Source organism: Hoplias malabaricus, chromosome 8 (assembly GCF_029633855.1).
Source record: "Hoplias malabaricus isolate fHopMal1 chromosome 8, fHopMal1.hap1, whole genome shotgun sequence".
NCBI classification, from domain to species: domain Eukaryota; kingdom Metazoa; phylum Chordata; class Actinopteri; order Characiformes; family Erythrinidae; genus Hoplias; species Hoplias malabaricus.
Genome location: NC_089807.1, coordinates 18,633,045 through 18,646,901, shown reverse-complemented (window position 1 = coordinate 18,646,901; position 13,857 = coordinate 18,633,045). Strand labels below are relative to the sequence as shown.

The following is a 13,857-nucleotide window of genomic DNA, read 5'->3' as shown; positions in this document are numbered from 1 at the left end:
GCTTTTCAGCTGATATGTGACATATAGCAGTCACATGGTAAAAATTTTTTCTGCTTCGTACATTCCTCCCAGTTTCTGCCTTGATATTGCTCTGATATTGCTCTGATATTGCTCTGATATGGTGACTTTACAAACACAGCCTATGTACACCAGAAAAAAATGGAAATTAGTTCATGCTGTGGGATGACTTTTATAAATACTTCCAGACAAATGTATGCACACAAAAATGAAAATAAATTTTTCAGTATGTTGAAAATATCATGAAATTGATCATATAAACATATTAAAAAGCAGCCTACAAATAGTAAAATTGAGGTTTGTTTGATATTTCCCCAATCATCAAAAAAAGTTATCAAATATGTCTACTATTGTCTCAATTTGTGTGTGTGTGTGTGTTTACCTCACTCAGTAGGTGAGTAAGCACAGAACGCTTTCATTTCACAAATTTACATATGCATTTACATATATTTTAAATAGTCTATTTTGTGTGAAAGCATGAATAATAAATTACTAAATTTATTAATTTTAAACTCTCAACAAAGATGTTTCTTCATGTAAAACATGACACTTAGACATACATTGAGCACATACAATTTGAAAAGGAGGACTGTGAATTATTTGTTAGAACTTTATTTCATTTTTATAAATAGACACATTTAAATATGGATAAAGTGTGATGAATCAGTCAGTAAGTAATTATGTGTATAAGAGCCCTAAAATTTACTAAAGGACATATCAGCATTTAGTGAGAAATTAGCATGCTTAGGAAGGCCTTGTGCTGAAATGTTAGTGCTTCATTGAGACCATTAAATAAACATTTAACAAATTATACTGGTGCTACTGGATATTTCTGTAAGTGGACTCCTGCATATGCAGTGCATCACTTGTGTTACTTTCCATAATATTGTATATTCAGTATTGTGTAACCTGCCTCCATGAAATAACAGGTGAAGCATTCAGTCATTCATTCATTGTCTGTAAGCACTTATCTAGTTCAGGGTCATGGTGGATCCGAGGCCTACACAGAATCACTGGGCACAAGGCGGGAACAAACCCTGTATGGGGCACAAGACCTTCTCAAAGTGACACACACTCGCATTCACTTATACACCCCTATAGACACGTTTGGGTTGCCAATCCACCTACTTGGAAACCGGAGCACCCAGAGAAAACCCACCCAGATAGGGGAGAACACACCAAACTCCTCACAGACAGACATCCGGAGCAGGGCTCGAACCCCCTACCCCAGGACCTTGGAGCTGTGTGACAGCGACACTACCTGCTGCGCCTGCTGCTTTCATGTAGTTCTTATAAAGCTAATATTATTCATAATCATGAATAAACAGGATGCATTTTCTATGTGTAAAGCTCGCTGCCAACATTTTATAACATGATGAACATAACAATTTTTAAGTCATTTAAACATGGAGCAGACGTGGCCCATTTTAATGAAGAAGACTTATGTCACTTGTTTGATCCCCTACACTGTCAAGAAAATGACAGCTGGAGTGAAAACAATTGAAACAATGCTATCTCCCCTCAACATCCACATCTGAGGTGTCCTTGTAACACCCAACTGTTGTGCATGAGGAGGAACTTGATATTATGGGTTAATATTATTTTTCCTGCCTGGGGTATATAGAGATGTTATTTAAAAATGATAAGGCATTTTAACAGTCATTAAAGCTTAGGGTATAACATGAATGTTAAATGGTATGGTATAATGAATCATGACCAATATGACTAAGGGCATGAACTAACATGGTAAAAAATCAATTTTGGCTATTGATAATTTAATCTATTAAAGGTGCACTAGAACATTTATATTTCATTTTCTAACTTGTATAATTAATAGTAAAATATAAAGAACATGATTAAAAAATAGTTATTTGGTGTCAGTGTATATTCTGTTCTGGGTAAACCTATATGAAAAACTACACTCTAGGATGGTGTGGTTGTCTTGGCTGCATTGGTATAACACATTGGTTAGGATGATGAGCATCCTCTGATGGCTAGGTGGGTTACCTACATTAACACAGACAAATTCTGGTGAAATTGTCTAATGCAGCTTTATGGCTTGTATGTGAATTGCTATTTATTTACCAAATAAAATCTATTGCTACTTAGTATGTATGTGGTTTTAAGTGTGTATGCTTGCTCCATAAGTTTAAGTTTAGATGTTAGTGGTTAATGCATGTGTGGACTGGAGTGATTGCATTCTGCGTGTTTCCAATGCATTTGAGCGTATGTGGTGTGTATATGTCTTTGTGTGTGTTCTCAGAGCAGAGGGAGCGAGACGAGCAGGAGGAGGGGAGTGAAGACCGTGAGGAGGGTCAGGACTCTCCTATCCCATCAGGAGATGACATTCATCTCTACGGAAACCAGACACACCAAGGAGGGACAGGTCAGTGTGTGTATGTGCGCGATTCTAGTGGAGCCAGACCCAGAGTTGTTGATTAGCTACAGAGATGCACAGGTTAGCAGGTCAGTTGTTGCCAAGGCAACATTCTCAGGTGCATTGTGATTAGATGGTGACACCCCAAAAAGCACGTATGGCCACGGGTCAGTTGCTGTCACTCAAGGCAACCTGTAAAAAAAAAAAAAAAAAAAAAAAAAAAAAAAAAATATATATATATATATATATATATATATATATATATATATATATATATATAAACAAAGTAATAGTAAGTGGCACTGCAAATTCAGAATTGGAAAAATAGGAGACCTTTGTTGGCCATCAAAATATTTTAGTGTTTAGTAGCAAGGGTGAATTCAAAAGGGCAAACATTCAGGCCTCATAAATGTAGTTTTTAAAAAGCCTTCTTTTTTGCAAGAAATGAAAGCTTTAGTAGTGGAAGCTCAGAGACCATTATCTTTGATCTCTCTTGTTTTCAAAGCTAATTAAGTAGCGGTTTAAGCTACTGGGAAACTTGTCATGGAGGCTGCTGCTGCCGAGCTGGCACATGTATGAACAAATAGAGTTGAGAGACGAAATATATTATGACAGTTATATTAAGCTTATGTGATTATAGGGTTGTATTAGGCCCCACGCAAACGGCAGCATGCAGCTTGGATTACGCATTTAAACCACAGTTTCTACAGTGTGTTTTGAAATATGGATTACACATAAATCACAGTTTAGTAAGATCACTACACATTTGTAAGTTAGTTATTTTTTAAAGATTTTTTGTTGTTGTTGTGTAGGTAAAACATTACAAAACAATTTTTTGTGGGCTAGCAATTTTGTTGTGATACTAATAACTGAATCTAAATGGAAAAATCTATGTTACCGTTGTTTAAACTTTAGCTGCAGAAGTATTTTTTTCATGAAATGGTTTATAGTATGGTTAAAGTCGTCCATTATGGTTAAAGTAGTCTCTTTGAAACTACCTTTTTCCCTTAACAAACTTAAACTCAGCTAATTGAATCAATTACGTTAACAGTAGTAGACAGGACATGTTCCTGTCTGACTGCACTAACCAGCTCTGTTCATACAAATATGCTCAGTCCAATTTTATTATTCACTTTTCTGCTCCAGCAAGTACTGCACAGCATTAGATATGCTCATATCAGCTCGAGCGGGGTTTGTTCACACGTTGTCTCATCTGAGCCGACGCTTCGTCAGCCTCAGCACATACCCGTCAGCACTCGTCTGGGTTAAAACCACACTCCACTCCTTTGACACACTGAAGCCCAACCGGATGAAGTGTGTGCCTGCGTGTTTATGTTTATGTGAGACCTTAGTGGGGGTCAGCTAGTGGACACAATGCTTTGTGATGAAACATGGAGTTTTATTGGAGCCCAAGGTATAATTTCTTGAGGTACACTGAGAAAAAGCTATTCTTATAGCTGGACTAACTGCTGTTGTTAATCTGCTGGCATTATGGCCTCTACCATATATGAGTTAATCATCAACCCTTTTGCAGAATTGCTGTTCAATTGTGATTTGAATATTGGTTAGTTAGATGATTTAACTAGATTTTATTAGAGTGGATTGTCTTTAGCTATCCATTAATTAATTTCTTAGATTCAATTGTATAAGTAATTAGATCATTAACATTAGAATAGATTAGTAAGTGGACTTAGACTGTGCTTAGGTAACTATGAACAACATGGGTTTTGGTTTAGATTGTGTTTGGTTAACGATGAATTATATCAGATTACATGGCTACATTTGTTTATTTGCTCTGTGTTTATAGATTTTATCCTTTTGAATTACGTTGTTTAGATTTGATTAAATACGGCCATGTTTGGTTAACCATGATTTGAGCAGTTAGATAAGTTAATGGGTAGGCATTATTTTAAAGCAATAAATCTAACTGAATATATTTTTGGAGCTTGTAATTCCACAAGAGAGAAAAATGCAGGGAGATACCAAAATGAGCAGTTTCAGACGCCAACGATAAGCCATTAAAAACGGCTCAGAGGTTATATAACCCTATTAATTTAACACATAGTCTTACTCCTCATTAAAACCTAAAGTTCTGCTTTTAAACCAGGGCTTTTATTCTCAAAGTTCCCCTTTTAATCCTAAACCATTCCAGCAGTTCTCTAATCTGAGAGCAGAGGCAGAGGAGGAGTCAGCGATGGGCAGTGGTAATCCATTCTGAATATCTCTCTACAGGCAGGACTTCCTGCTCCACAAGCATGCAGGAGTGGGGGATCTCTGTGTGATAAATGCTCTCCTCTTTATATAATCTCTATATGGACGAGCACTAAGTATGAAGCCTTTCTGTGGGAGTTTTAAGCTGAACTCTGGATAAACCTGAGGACAATGCAGAACAGGGCACAAACAAGAGCAAGCAGGGACATGTGAACACACACGCATGTGGGCACCCCCACACACATGCACATGGTCTGTGAGTGTGTGTATTTCATTCATCTTATGCTGTGCTCAGTGGTAAACTGATGTGGGAAAGAGCAAGAGTTTTAAAGTGTTGTGTTTTAGAGATTAGGTATTTGAGGGAGAACGCTGTGTTATGGGGAACCAGCTGAGCCTCTCTGATGCTCTTACCTTTTGTACTGAGTGTGCGTACAGTTTTATTCTTCACTATCAGACCTTACAGAGAACCCTCAGTATGACACAAGAGTGTGTATTTCTCCAACTCGCATTTCTAGTAGCTGTCTCTGTTTCCTTATGTGTTATTAGGGGTCCAAGCACTGCAAGTGCTGGAGCCCTATTGTTTTTGTTCCGTTTTTTCCGCTTTTTTTTTTTTTTTTTTTTTTTCTTCTTCTTTTTCTCCGATGAAACGCGATGGGCAGCCCAAACCGTAGGTCCTACAGACTTGTCGTTTGGTCAACTGGTAGTAAACCCTCCCGCTACTCAGGCGCAAAAAATCAGCTTGATCAGCCTGATGGTGGCGCTATAGCGACGCGGAACGCGTCGCTCCCTATATCTCCTACCCCGTGTGGCGTAGAGACAAAATTCTTTTTTCCCTGATTCCTCAGGTCAGACCCTACAAAAAAGCCTCAAGAACCCATAAGCTCCGCCCACTTAGATTTTGAGCTAATTTGCATAATATGCAAAATCGCACATATTTTGAGCGCGAACTAGTCTCTGGAAATGTACCCAATATGGACATATGTGGTATCAGCAGAATCCTAAGAACCTGAACTTTAATAATTATCCAAAAAAAGTTGGAATTTCATCTCTGCTCGGCTTCCAGACTCCGCCCAAATACAGGGGTTGAGCTCGCGTTCCAAAAATCAGACAAATACAGCTATAATTCACAAACGCTTTCTCCGAATGTTATGATACTTCACATGCTTGATCCCTATAAGGGCTGGAAGCCATAAGTACTTGGTTGTGCAACTGCAAGCCTAGGGGGCGCTATAAAAGCAAAAAAATTGTTACGCTTCACAGGATTGTCCCATTGACATGCCGCTTGGTATGCATGTAGTGTGTGATGAGCTGACTCAGATTATATGACGATGATGTCATATTCGAAAAAACGTGTCCACCATCGGCCAATCAAATTTCAGCAGCTGTTTCATGACCTTAACAAGGTCCTATCATCATGACACTTGCATGGTATGTCCATGGCCCCACTTCCTGAGCACATAAAAAGTTTCATAACAATAGCCACTAGGGGGCGCAATTCAATTTTTCAACATGCAAATATGGAATATCTCAGCGAAATATAAACATATTGACAAGCAGTTTGCTTTATTTCATACTCTGCAAATTGCCTTACAACTTTGCAATTACAACTATTGTCAAAAAATGCATAGTTTATCCACAATAGTCAGATATGTGAAAATGGAGCTTTTCGCACTCCTCCCTGGAAATTTGTCTTATCAATAAACAACTGGTATTTTTGAAGTCTGTATAGACTGTAGGTAAATAATTATCAAAAAAATCTAGAACTTTTGACATGCTGTTGTGGCAGTTATTTAACAAATATTCATGGGCGGGCCTCGATGCACTCTTTGAGCTATAACTACAACAAACTTCACCCAAATCAAACACAACTTGGTACACATATGTACGTCATTACTCTGAAGTTGTGTGCCAAATGTGACCACATTGCACAGAAAGGGGGCGCTACAATTAGACAGCAACTGGTTGCACATGTTATTAATTGATTACACCGCCACCTAGAGATGCAGTACCAGCACAATGAGATAGATATATTCTGAACATCATGGAAAAGGACCTTGTGCATTTTCATAACATATGCCTAAAGCATTTTTGAGTTACAGCTGTTTTTTATGTGATGTTTCAACGGCAAGCTGCAAATCTCTATTTAAGCAGAGGCTGAAATCACACAGTAATGAAAGTTCCACATTTTTTTGATAATTACTAAAGTTCAGGTTCTTACGATTCTCATGATACCACATATGTCTATATTGGGTTTTGATCCAAGGACTAGTTCTTGATCAAATATATGTCCGTTATATCTCATTTATACCCACACCTGCAGACTCACTATACCCTCAGCCCCTCCCTCTCCTTCTCACACACAAACTGTCACCTCTCCCCCTCCCCTCCCCCCTGCCAGTCAGAGAGGGCCAGTGGACAGAGACAATTGAAAGCATATCTAAACAAATCAACAATAACATCATGACTGGTTCCTTATTTTTGTTTTAGTGTCCAAGTTTTTAGCTCCACTGGCCGAAGGAGCACTTTACAGAAAGTAAAGCAGGGGTGCACCTCTTGCTCTGCATACTTTCATTGCTCCCTTTCACATGTTCTTCAATGGTCAGGACACCTACAAAGCAGATATGCTGCAAATGTATGACCTACTGTCTCTGCCTTTTTTATCTATAATGTGGACCAACAGAGTATGTGTGTGTAACTGTGTAGGCAGTGAGAGGAAACAGGTTTTAAAATTATCCAGCAGCACTGTTCTGTCTGATCCACTCATGAGAGCACAATAAACACTGACATAGCATCACAATGTCAAAATACAATGCTGAGAATGTATGAGCAACTGTGTCTGAATTTATAAGTTTGACCAATAAAATATATGTATCTCAGTGTGGACAGTGAGTTGACACAGGTGTTAAAATCTCTAGCAGCACTGCTGTGTCTTATCCACTCATAAGAGTACTACACACACTGACCTATCACCACAATGTCAGTGTCACTGCAGTGCTGAGAATTGTCCACCACCCACATTAAATATATTTTGTGGATGTCCTGAACATTGGGTCAGAATCCAAGGTGAAATTCCAGAGTCAGTTCTGTGCTCTGTGCTGTCTCTGTAACCCAAGCCCCATGTTCACCTGCCTGCAGACCAGAAATTCACCCACTCATCTACTACCCCTTCTTCTTACAATCCAGAGCACCAAGGATCACATTTTAAAGCACTACAAAATCTATATTCAAGTGTGGCTCCTGTATCAGGAACTGTGATATGCTACGCTCCTGCTCTGCAAAGACTGCTCGCTTTCACCCTGCTCTTCAGTGGTCTGGACACCCATACCTCCATACAGCAGGTATGACACAGGTGGTGGCATTTTAAATCCCTCAGCAACACTGCTGGACAGAGAATAGTCCACAACCAAACACTGCCAGCAGAGAGTGTCTTCTGTCAACTGATGACTGACTCGAGCACAAGCTACTCCACATCCTATCTGCTGTTTGGGGGTCCTGAACATTAGGGTGAGAAACCAGAGTGCAACTCCAGAGTGACTTCTGTGCTCTATGCTTTCTCTGTCATCCGCTACTCCTCCATCTCATGCTACACCTCCAAAGAGATGCCAGAACAGCATGGAACACCTTATAAACACTACACAAACTTCCCCAAAAGCCCCTACTATCTCAGGACAGCTCATATGCATAGAACACCTTACAAACACTACACAAACTTCCCCAAAAGCCCCTACTATCTCAGGACAGCTCATATGCATAGAACACCTTACAAACACTACACAAACTTCCCCAAAAGCCCCTACTATCTCAGGACAGCTCATATGCATAGAACACCTTACAAACACTACACAAACTTCCCCAAAAGCCCCTACTATCTCAGGACAGCTCATATGCATAGAACACCTTACAAACACTACACAAACTTCCCCAAAAGCCCCTACTATCTCAGGACAGCTCATATGCTAGCACATTGTTCTCCTACCAGCGAATACCAGCTTGGACCCCGGGAATTGTCGCTTGCGGCTATATTTCATACTTGATTTTTTTCTCTCTCTTTCCTCAGATTCTGATGTCCATGGCTGTGTCTTGCTTAACACATCACGAAGAGTAAGACAATTTTGTTAGCTCTGAACAGTGACATTTTAAAATGTCTTGATTATGCAGGTTTATTATAACGTATTCTATCATAGTGTATTGTCATATTTACGTCTTCAAAATGGTAGCTCCATAGGACAGTATTGTTCTAAGCTATTATATATTAATATGACAAAATGTAATTTATTTATTTATTTTTTTATGTTAAACATTGTGACAAAATGACAATAATACATTCTTATTGTTTTCGGTTAATACCTTAACCTGCAGGTTAATTTTTCAGTTATTCATGCTAAGATCTGCCATTGGGAAACCTCTGAGATGATTTTATATTTAATGGAATTATTGCTTGTTTTTTTTTTTTTTAAACTGCAAGTATTGTAGAACTAAACTTACTTTAGTAATAGTCTTAAATTGTCCACTCAGACTTTTATTTACTATTTGCAGGTAAATGTCCTAAGGAATACACTGCTTACTATGGAAATTATATATAAATTATGTATTTTGTATGATTTAAAGTATTGATGTGTGGACTCTATATACAGGCCCTAATTTGTATTTTAGCCTTTTTTAGGAGTTCCTTGCTAACCTTCGTGTCCTTCTGTGTATGTGGGTCTGGTGTATATTTCTATGTGGATTATCAGTATGTGAAGCTGATGAACTTTGAGGAAGAGGTAAGGGCCCACAGGGACTTGGATGGCTTTCTGGAGAGGGCAAGTATTCTTCTGCATGAAGACGAGGCGTCGCTGGACGACGTGCTGAAGACCATGCTCCGGCACATCTCCCAGGACCCACACACAGCTGAGCCTGGCTGCAACTTTGAGGAGATCATGAGCTCACTCTTCACTGATGCTGGCTCACAGGAGGTCAATGGTGAGTGTGTGTGTGTGTGTGTCTGTTTGTAGGTATCTGAAAGATGGATTGTGTGTGTATTATAAAATGTGTGTATTTTATAATAAAGCAAAAAAAAAAAATAAAAAGGTTAGTTCACCAGGGTATTAGCAAGGAGTACATGACTGATTGAAACACTGAGGACTCTTACAGCAGCCTCTTAGAGCTATCATTCATATTGCGCATTTTAGTGATCCAAAGCAGCTTCACTGTCCTTAAAGCCCCTTGAAAACCATTTTGAAATTTTGTGGTTTTTTTTTTTTGTATAATTCTAAACTTGCGTGTTATGTGAAACTTTCCGCAAAGTTTAAATAAAAAAAAAAAACACAAAACAGAAATTTGCTAAATCTCTCCTTAAAAATGACCAAAATATCTGTCTGAGAACAGTGTAGATGTGGAGACCAGAATGCTGTTTACCTTACCATTGCAGCACATAGCCTTGTGACAGAGCTGGGTTTTTACTCTGAACTGCAGTTGTCATTTTACACAAGATAACATTGCACAATAAAATGGCATAAGTGGATAGAATTGGCATTATACAGCCATTCATGTACGAACTTATGGATGTCTTTTGTCTTTTATATGTCTGTGATGTGGTTTTGTGTAATTATTTATATCAGTATATATATGTTAACATAAATGTGTGAACTGAATACCTTCTAGATTGTCTCCAAATTTGTGCTTTCTACCACTGCTCTACTGCTGACTGAGTGTGGCTTTTATCCCCACTGCTACTTTTGTTAAACACGCCTGCCCAGTGTGGCCACTATCTCCGCTGTATTGCAGGCTGAATGGGTCTGCCATCCCGGCTGTTACTCTGCTCTGCGCGCTGGTCCAGTGTGGCTGATATATCCACTGATACGCCATTAAATACGCCTACCGAGTGTTGCTGCTATCTCTGCTGTACTTAGACTTAATCCATTCATTCTCATTCTGTATTGTTTTGTGTTCTGTTTGCTCTGTTTATGTCTTGCACTCCCTCCCCATAACTTGGTGAATAGCTGGATAGCTAGCTCTCTCACTAATGGCTCCTAAGCTTTAGTTCATCAGTCTCTTCAACTCAGAGAGGAGGCGTGGCTATCGTAGCCTTGTGATTGGTCAGGGTAATAGTGACATAATCATTACCCACTTTTAGGATTGCGCATTCTACATCGAAAGGAGAGCAGTACTGGTAATTTTTGAGGAGAGATTTGTCATATTTCTGTTTTGTGTTTTTTATTTTAACTTTGCTGAACATTTCACATAACACCCAAGTTTAGAATTATACTTAAAAAAACATAAAATTTCAAAATGGGTTTCCAGGGATTTTAAACAATCTAGACCTAACATTTGAAAAAGGAGCAAGACAATGAAACACTGAAATGGGGATGTAAGAACAAACAGGAGGATTTTGAGAACAATGCTTTTTGAAAATGGCAACTAAATTAGGGAAAAATAGATTTTTGCAAGGGTGCAGAAGCATTTTGACAGAGATGAAGTCCACCATCACTTCCTGTCAGTTTCCCACAACTCACAATCTGGAATGTGTCAGGGAAGGTTCAGAGGTCAGGCATGCTTCTCTGCGACCTGAAACAGAGCATTGAGGTGATAATAGCTCACCAATGTCCACGCATTTACACATCACCACTCTCTGTAACTGTCATAGCCTCCCAGAGGACACCAGCCAACGTGCTAGGACACAAGCTTCAGTTAGGTTTGCACAATTGTGCACTCACTCTGCTTGTTTTAGCTGCTCTGTGAGCAAAGCCTAAGACAGGGCTAAATTTCACCAAAATATCACACAAAAAATCTTAAAAATTGCCTATAGACTGAGTGATTTTATAATGTGTCTGTATTGAATTCAGAGTACATTTTCTCATAAATATTTTGTTAATTATTACAGTTAATTACCAATTGAACAAAGCTTATTCTGTGCAAATGTCCACTGTTTTCAGGTCAAAATGGCCTTTAAGAATTAGTATATTTACTTTCCTGCATCAGGAAAAAATATATATTTATAAAACTATTCACATAGAATCAGGTCTGGACAATTTTCAGAGATGGCCTCTCACATGTCGCATACAGCTGTATATTTGACATATCAGATATGTGATACGTTCTAACTACAGGAAATGTTCAGCATGCTTTAAGCATGGGGCCACATCCCGTGTATTCACTATGAATTCTCTGGAACATTACCTGCTCTTTCACACATGGCATTACTTGGATTTGTACTACGGGTTGGCCGGATACATCCGGATAATGTGCAGTACAAACTATTCTGACATTTGCATTCGCCTTTAGGTCATGTCTGGAAAGGTTCTGGGTAACTGTGCATGTTTAAAGGGGCTTAAAAAATGTATACAAATTACATATTATTATTATTATTTAAGACATAGTTCTGAGTTGCCTTGTCACAGTGGAAGAATGGACAGAAACACTTTGTTTCTCTTCAGATTTGCAGCAAGGATTGAGCTTGATTATCTGCCTGACTTTTTGTGGTCTGCTGGGTCTTGCATGGTTGTGAGCAGTCTTGTTTTTTCTGTTTGTTTAAAAGATTTTTGAAACTTCAGTTTTAGAAAGTTCTTTTTCTTTCACTTATTTTTCTTTCCTGATGCAAGTGGATTGTCTAATGTGTAATATATGAAAATATAATGGCCATTTGAGTGCAAATAAATGCAGGATGGAATCCATGACGGAAAGGTGAACCATTATGGCTATTGTGATTTGTGACTTAAAGAACTGTTCATTTGTTCTTTCCATTTATTTGCTAAAATAGGCAAAGACATTTTTTTGAGAAAGAAGATATCTGAGCAACAGAGGTTTTCCCTCAGTATTCTACATGACCTCCTTTGCTCAGAAATTTGTACCACGAGAAGTCAGATGTTTTTGACAGGTGTGTTTGTGTGTGTGTGTGCGTTAGCGTGTCTCCTGGTATTTTTCCAGACTCTACCCATTATTTCCTACTTTGATGGATCTCAATGGGATTGTTCTTCATTAATTTGTGTAATTCCTCCTAAATGTTCCTTAAAACAGAGTGAAATTCATTAAGTATTCATGAGTTTGCATTATGTAAATTCCATTATTACAGTCTCTCAGGTTGCATGTTGAATGTCATTTTCCACTGATCTTTTGGTAGAAAATTCGAACAAGTTCTAGGTTTTTACCCAGGGTTTCTTTAGACATGACACCTTCTATTCTTAAATTTACAAGCATGTTGTATGCATTATCATGATATGGAAAATGTATAACAAATCACAGTTTTAGATATATTAAGATGTTAAAACACAAACACTGATTGGTTGATTGACTTGTTTCAGAATCACTGGGATGATTCGTTTCCCCTCTCCCCAGTTGCTAGGATACACAGCTCACATGTGAGAAAGAATCTTATTAATGATATGGGCCAGAGAGCATGCAAATTAGCTGAAGTGTGATTGGGCTGTGGAATGTGAACATCATGAATATGATAATATTTGATGATATTCTATGGCAAAGCAATGAATGGAGGCTAATTGTGAAGCGCACTATTGCATGTGATGTGTTTGACAGAAATGTTTCCAGTGCACTCATGCACACACACACACACACACGCGCGCGCACACACACACACACACACACACACACACATGCGCACAAACACATACACAAACACTATACTCACACAGGTCTTATCAGTGAGCAGCAGATCAAATTATAGTGAGAGGAGAATGAAGCTGAAATCGCGAGTTCCATCAGGTCGTATTCAACTAAGACACAAGCACAATGACAGATTATGGAGAAAAATCATATTTTATGTGGGTTAGCCGACAGTTATCAGAGACCTCAGCATCTGCCTGACAGTCGAGTCCCAATTAGTGAGAGAGGGTGTGTGTGTGTGTGTGTGTCAACCTGTGTGGGTGGCTCATGTGAATTTGTGGGTGAGAGGGATGTTTCAGTGCTCACTAAAAGCTGATGTTTGGGGCTCCCCACTTTTTAGTGCATTGTGCCTAACCTTTAACCCTCTCCTGTCCTGTGTGCCCTCTGTGCTCTGACTGTTTCTGTATCTCTGGTTCTCTCATGCAGACAGCTCGCCAAGTTTCCTTTTTTATGATAATGGTAAGGGCATGCGGTCAGATGTGGCTTGGGTCTATCATCACTCAGAGACATTCCTCACTCCATCTGTTCCCCACCCACCCCTGTGTTGATGTTTCTATTTGATTTGACAGAATGTGGTCTGTAGAAACACGTAGTCAAGTTTGCTCATATTTGTTTTTTAGGATGTGTCAGCTTATAAAATATTGTATAAACAG

General features: G+C 38.8%; 1 protein-coding gene across 5 annotated transcripts in view; it reads left to right on the top strand.

Annotated features, from left to right (window-relative positions):
• Window positions 1–13,857, top strand: part of slc4a11 (solute carrier family 4 member 11) — a 63,378-nt gene that overhangs the window by 25,737 nt on the left and 23,784 nt on the right. For 3 of the 5 annotated variants that reach the window (XM_066678866.1, XM_066678868.1, XM_066678871.1), the window contains exons 3-6: window positions 2,282–2,404; window positions 8,664–8,707; window positions 9,340–9,568; window positions 13,631–13,663. In XM_066678866.1, the coding sequence (XP_066534963.1) occupies window positions 2,282–2,404; window positions 8,664–8,707; window positions 9,340–9,568; window positions 13,631–13,663 (429 nt within the window). The remainder of the gene's footprint in view (window positions 1–2,281; window positions 2,405–8,663; window positions 8,708–9,339; window positions 9,569–13,630; window positions 13,664–13,857) is intronic. The other 2 variants (XM_066678870.1, XM_066678869.1) reach the window with 1 other exon arrangement.